The 6,618-nt window shown below is 38.5% G+C and overlaps 1 protein-coding gene across 1 annotated transcript; it reads left to right on the top strand.

Annotated features, from left to right (window-relative positions):
* Positions 1-1,420: 1,420 nt before the first annotated feature.
* Positions 1,421-6,233, top strand: LOC120112720 (the record flags this gene model as incomplete). Its single annotated transcript, XM_039132395.1, has 4 exons — positions 1,421-2,023; positions 3,219-4,472; positions 4,662-4,690; positions 5,012-6,233. Coding segments are annotated over 4 exons (3,108 nt in total), but the record flags the coding sequence as incomplete, so codon positions are not given.
* Between the last annotated feature and the right edge of the window lie 385 nt (positions 6,234-6,618).

Genomic DNA, 6,618 nt, shown 5'->3' with positions numbered 1-6,618 from the left:
AGAAGACCATGTTACTGCCTCTGAGATTCGAGTCGACTCACAGACAGCTCGAGTCGACTCCGAGACAAGCTTCACGTCAAAAGGCAGAAGACCAACTTTCGGAAACTGAGAGCCGAGTCGACTCCAAGGAAGTTCGAGTCGACTCCAAGACTGGATGAGCCAAAAGACAGAGAATCGGGAGTTCGGGCTCTGAGATTCGAGTCGACTCCCAGGACAGTCGAGTCGACTCGAGTGGACAAAATTCAAAATTGGATCCACGGACTTCAGTGGATGAGCCGACTCCAAAATTGCCAGGTCAGCTCCAGAAGTTGGCGAGTCGACTCCAGGTCAAGACGAGTCGACTCCCAGTCAAGACGGCAACTTTAATTCAAATTTGGAACAGTTGCCGAGTCGACTCCGGAAAAGCGTGAGTCGACTCCTGCTACAGCCGAGTCGACTTCTGATCGCGCGAGTCGACTCCAACCCACCAACGGTCATATTGTCAGGCTGCGCAGAGTGTGCAGAACGGCCAGAAAAAGCAGAGTAACGGCTAGTTTCCGTGGGGGTTGGCTTAAATAGCCACAGAGGACTGTAGCAAGGCAGAAAACAGATATTCCACTCCAAGCATTCAAGTTTTCAAGCTCTCCAAGTGCTCTTAAACGAAAAAGGGAAGATCTGCATTTACTGCTCCAACAACTTCTTCCCAACAATCAAAGCTTCCTCCTCCTGCATTCAAGTCGACCACTCTTTCAAGAGGAGACCGGAGTTCCAGAAGCCATACCTCTTCACCAGCTTAAAAGCGTTTGAGGGCTTCTAACTCCTTTACGATTATATTGGTTTAAATCTGCTTTTTGAGAAGCTATTTTCTGTTTTCTTCTATCTCTTGTATTTACTTGATTCAATCGGGAGATTGAATCAAGGGGTTTAAGGTTGGTTGGTGAGCCAAGTTAAAACCAACGTGTGTAAGGGTTTGATTGTGAGCCCGGAAAAACAATCGGGGTTGGTTCTAGTCGGTGAGCCTGGAAAAACCGACCGAGTTCGTTGTGAGCTCGTAAAACAACAAGTTTGGTTGTGAGCTTGCAAAACAACCGGCTGTAATCCAAGGGGGTTATAGTGAAATTTCCAAGTGAGACTTGGGGAGTGGACGTAGGAGCAAGGGTTAGCTCCGAACCACTATAAAACTTTGTGTTTGTAGTGCATTGTCTCTCATCTTCTTCCCCGCACATTACTCACAGCACTAGGCTTTAATTAAATAACTTGCTATAGTTTTTAATTAATCATCCACAAAGTTTTAATTAGCCAAATTATTTTAAAAATCCAATTCACCCCCCCTCTTGGGTTGTCTATCTGGGCAACAAGTGGTATCAGAGCCAAAAACTCTTCCACTCAAGAGTTAAAAGATCAAAATGACAACCCCATTTGGATCTTCTCAATTGAGGGTCAGTCCACCCAAAGATCCCCTTTCTTCAATGGATCTGACTACTCATACTGGAAGGCTAGGATGAGAATATTCATCCAAGCCCAAGACTATGAGATGTGGTCCATTGTAGTAAATGGGCCATACATCCCATCCATTTACGTAGATGGTGTTAAGGTACCTAAACTAGAAATGGACTGGGATGAACATGACATGAGGAAGGCACAATTAAACTCTAAAGCAATGAATGTCTTCTATTGTGCCTTAGACCGTAATGAATTCAATAGGATTTCAACTTGTAATTCAGCAAAAGAAATTTGGGACAGACTTGAAGTGACCCATGAGGGCACGAATCAAGTCAAGGAATCCAAAATAAACATCTTGGTTCATAAATATGAACTATTTAAAATGGATTCAAATGAAACAATCACATCCATGTTCACTAGGTTTACTGATATTGTCAATGGTCTAAAAAGCCTTGGCAAGAACTATACTAACAGTGAGCTTGTCAGGAAAATCCTTCGGTGTCTACCGAGGTCGTGGGAAGCTAAAGTGACAGCAATCCAAGAAGCCAAGGACTTGAACAAGCTACCACTTGAGGAGCTTCTTGGATCCCTCATGACGCACGAGCTCACCATGAAACAACACAACGAGGAAGAGTCCTCCCATAAGAAAAAGGTAATAGCCCTTAAATCTACATCTTCTAACAAGGACTTGTCTTGCAGCAGCAGCAGTGAAGAAGAAGAAGATGAGGAAGATGGTGGTGAGGCTCTTCTTGTGCGCAAGTTCAAGAAATTCATCAACCACAAGAAGTCCTATCATCAAAGGAGAGGCCCCTCAAATTCCTACCGCAAAGACAAAGGTAAGGAAAGGAAAAATGAGGGGATTGGTTGTTACGAGTGCAAGAAGCCGGGTCACATAAGAGCGGAGTGCCCCTTACTGAAGAAGGAGAGTAAGTACAAGAAGAAAAAGGCACTTGTCACTACCCTATCGGACTCCGACTCATCATCCTCCTCATCAGATGATGAACAAGAAGAGAAGGCCAATTTCTGTTTCATGGCCAACGAAAACGAGGTAACTTCCGACACGCATCCTGATTTTTCTTTTGATGAACTTTATGATGCATTTAATGAATTAATGGTAGAATATAAGGCTATAAATCTTAAGAATAAAGAACTGAAAATAACTAATCAATCATACCTACATAAATACGATAAATTATTTAAGGATAAGGATTTAATCACCAAAGAAAATATAGAACTTAAAACAAGCAACCAACTTTTAACTCAAAAGACCAACACCTTAACTAAAGAAAATGAAAAACTAACTAAGGAATTTCCAGAACTTAAAAAATATAAACAAACCTTAGATAAGGATCTTACTAAAGAACTTAATGATCTAAAAGCCGAAAATCAGACACTAACTAAAGAACTTAACAAATACAAACCCTTAGTTGAAAGATTTACCTATAGTTCTGAAAAATTAAACATGATACTAAATAGTCAACGTGCAGTGTTTAATAAAGCCGGTTTAGGATATAAACCAAGGAATAAGCAAAAACTTCTTAGTAACTTCTTTGTTAAAGCTGGGGAAACAAAAACTAAGAAAATAACCTGCTTTTGTTGTGGTACAGTAGGCCATAAAGCAAATGTATGTAATTTTAGGAAAAGTAAAACTAAAAGAAAAATTAAAAGGGTATGGGTTCCAAAAGGAACCAACTTGACTAACCATGAAGGACCCAAGAAAACTTGGGTACCTAAGATGACATGATTTGCTTGTGTAGGAGTGTCTTGCAGCCAAGGTCAACAAAAATTGCTGGTATTTGGATAGTGGCTGCTCAAGGCACATGACGGGTGATAAAGATCAATTTTTCACCCTTGAAGCTAAGAAGGGAGGTGTTGTGACTTTTGGAGACAACAACCAAGGTCATATCATTGGTATTGGTAAAGTTCAAATCACCCCTTCTACTTTTATAGATAATGTTAGATATGTTGATGGTCTTAAGCATAACTTGTTAAGTATTAGTCAATTATGTGATATAGGATATGATGTTATGTTTAAACCATCACTATGCATTATAACAAATCCTAATGATAATAGTTTAGTTTTTAAAGGAATTAGACGTGGAAATGTATATGTTGTAGACCTAGAAGATCTTGCAAAACATAACCAATGTCTAGTTGTAAATGAAACTAGAGATAATGATGCTAGTTGGTTATGGCACCGTAAGTTAGGTCATGCAAGCATGGACACAATAACTAAACTAGTTAAAAGAGACTCCGTGATAGGTTTGCCAAAATTAAAATTTGAAAAGAACAAAATATGTGAAGCATGTCAATTTGGCAAACAATCTAAGAACTCATTTAAATCCATAAAATGTGTCTCTACTTCTAGACCTCTAGAATTATTACACATGGATCTATTCGGTCCAACTAGAACAACAAGCCTAGGTGGAAATAAATATGGTCTAGTCATTGTAGATGATTATTCTAGGTACACATGGGTCATGTTCCTAGCACATAAGGATCAAGCATTTTCTGTCTTTAAGAAATTCCATAAAGAAGTAACCAATGCTAGAGATAACTCAGTAATAGCTATTAGAAGTGACCATGGTACCGAATTCGAAAATCAGTCATTTGAGGAGTTTTGTAGTAAAAAGGGGATAACCCATAATTTTTCAGCACCTAGGACACCACAACAAAATGGAGTTGTGGAAAGGAAAAATAGAACACTAGAAGAAATGGCTAGAACTATGTTATGTGAAAGTAACCTCCCTAAGTACTTTTGGGGAGAAGCCATTAATACTTCTTGCCATATATTAAATAGAGTTTTGTTAAGACCCATTATAAAGAAAACACCTTATGAACTTTGGAAAAACAGAAAACCAAAAGTTAATTACTTTCATGTTTTTGGATGTAGGTGTTTTGTTCATAATAATGGGAAAGATAATCTAGGTAAATTTGACTCTAAATCGGATGAAGGAATATTCTTAGGTTATTCTACAACTAGTAAAGCCTATAGAGTATTTAATAAAAGAACCTTAGTCATAGAAGAATCTATACATGTAGTATTTGATGACTCTAGTGACATCTCCTCTAGTAAGAAAGTTAATTTTGATGATGATGTTGAAATACTTGAGGAAAAGATAGATGAGATGGGATTACAAGATGATAATCAAAAGTTGATTGAAGGAGAATCATCAAGCCAAGAGGCTATTGTGGATCATGGGCTAACAAAAGCTTGGAGGTATGCTCACGGGCATCCTAAGGAACTCATTCTAGATGATCCATCTCAACCGGTTAGGACTAGAGCTTCACTTAGAAATCTAAATAACCATCTAGCTTTTGTTTCACACTTTGAGCCCAAACATATAGAAGAAGCCGAAAATGATGTAAATTGGATAAATGCAATGCAAGAAGAACTAAACCAATTTACTAGAAACAAAGTGTGGGATCTAGTAGAGAGACCTTCTAAATATCCAATTATAGGTACAAAATGGATATATAAAAATAAGCTAGATGAAAATGGAATTGTTATAAGGAATAAGGCTAGACTAGTGGCAAAGGGTTATAATCAAGAAGAAGGCATAGATTTTGATGAAACCTTTGCTCCCGTAGCTAGACTTGAGGCTATTAGACTATTATTAGCATATGCATGCTCTAAGGATTTCAAACTATTTCAAATGGATGTAAAAAGTGCATTTTTAAATGGGTATATTAATGAGGAAGTGTATGTAGAACAACCTCCTGGTTTTGAAAATCATCAAAACCCTAATCATGTGTATAAACTGAACAAAGCACTTTATGGATTAAAACAAGCACCTAGAGCATGGTATGAGAGACTTAGTAAATTCCTATTAGAACATGAATTCTCTAGAGGAAATGTAGACACAACATTATTTCTGAAAAAGCAAAATAAGGAGATGCTATTAGTACAGATTTATGTTGATGATATCATTTTCGGTGCTACTAACAATCGCCTCTGCGAAGAGTTTGCTGATTTGATGCAGAGTGAGTTTGAGATGAGCATGATGGGAGAGCTGAACTACTTCCTCGGGCTTCAAATCAAACAATCTGAAGGAGGCATCTTCATCAATCAAGCAAAATATGTCAAGGAGATGCTCAAGAAGTTTGATATGGAAGGAAACAAATCAATCAGCACCCCCATGAGCTCATCATGCAAATTAGATCAAGATGAATCAGGTAAATCTGTAGATCAAAAACTTTATAGAGGTATGATAGGATCTTTACTATATCTTACTGCAAGTAGACCTGATATTATGTTTAGTGTTTGCATGTGTGCTAGATATCAGGCTAATCCTAAAGAATCACACCTAGCTGCAGTTAAGAGAATTTTTAAATACTTAATAGGAACTAAGAACATAGGACTATGGTACTCTAAAGAATCTAGCCTAAACTTAATAGGGTACACAGATTCAGACTTCGCTGGATGTAAGCTTGATAGAAAAAGTATCAGCGGGTCGTGTCAGTTTCTAGGAGAAAACCTAATCTCATGGTTTAGCAAGAAACAAAACTCGGTTGCATTATCCACTGCAGAAGCTGAATATGTGGCAGCCGGGAGTTGTTGTGCTCAAATCTTGTGGATTAAACAACAATTAGAAGATTATGGCATTAAACAAGATAAAATTCCCATTAATTGTGATAATACAAGTGCCATAAATCTAACTAAAAATCCAATTCAACATTCAAGAACTAAACACATTGAGATAAGACATCACTTCATAAGAGATCATGTATTGAATGGTGATGTGTCACTCCAATTTGTTTGCACTGATAATCAATTAGCAGATATTTTTACAAAACCCCTAAGTGAAGAGAGGTTTAGCGTGCTTAGGAGGGGATTAGGAGTGATTGATCCATCCTAGTGGGAGTTTCCACTAGATTAATTGATTTTGATGATTAGAATACGGTTAAAATAGAGTTTACATTCAATGATCATCAAATCAGATCCCAATTAGGTGATTTTCCCTCATTTGGCACGGTTATAGCATGACTTTTAGGTGCGTGCCAAGGTTAGAGACGACTCGAGTAAGTTTCAGAGCCGGCTCCTAAGGGGGAGTCGACTCGCGCATTTGCGGGAGTCGACTCGCAAAGATGGCAGCTGAGGGGGAGTCGACTCGCACATTGTCGGGAGTCGACTCGAAGTCTACAGGCGCATAAGGAGAGTCGACTCGCGCATATTCTGGAGTCGACTCGAGGTCG

This window comes from Phoenix dactylifera, chromosome 1 (assembly GCF_009389715.1).
Source record: "Phoenix dactylifera cultivar Barhee BC4 chromosome 1, palm_55x_up_171113_PBpolish2nd_filt_p, whole genome shotgun sequence".
Classification (NCBI taxonomy): domain Eukaryota; kingdom Viridiplantae; phylum Streptophyta; class Magnoliopsida; order Arecales; family Arecaceae; genus Phoenix; species Phoenix dactylifera.
This window is presented reverse-complemented; position numbering and strand designations above follow the sequence as displayed.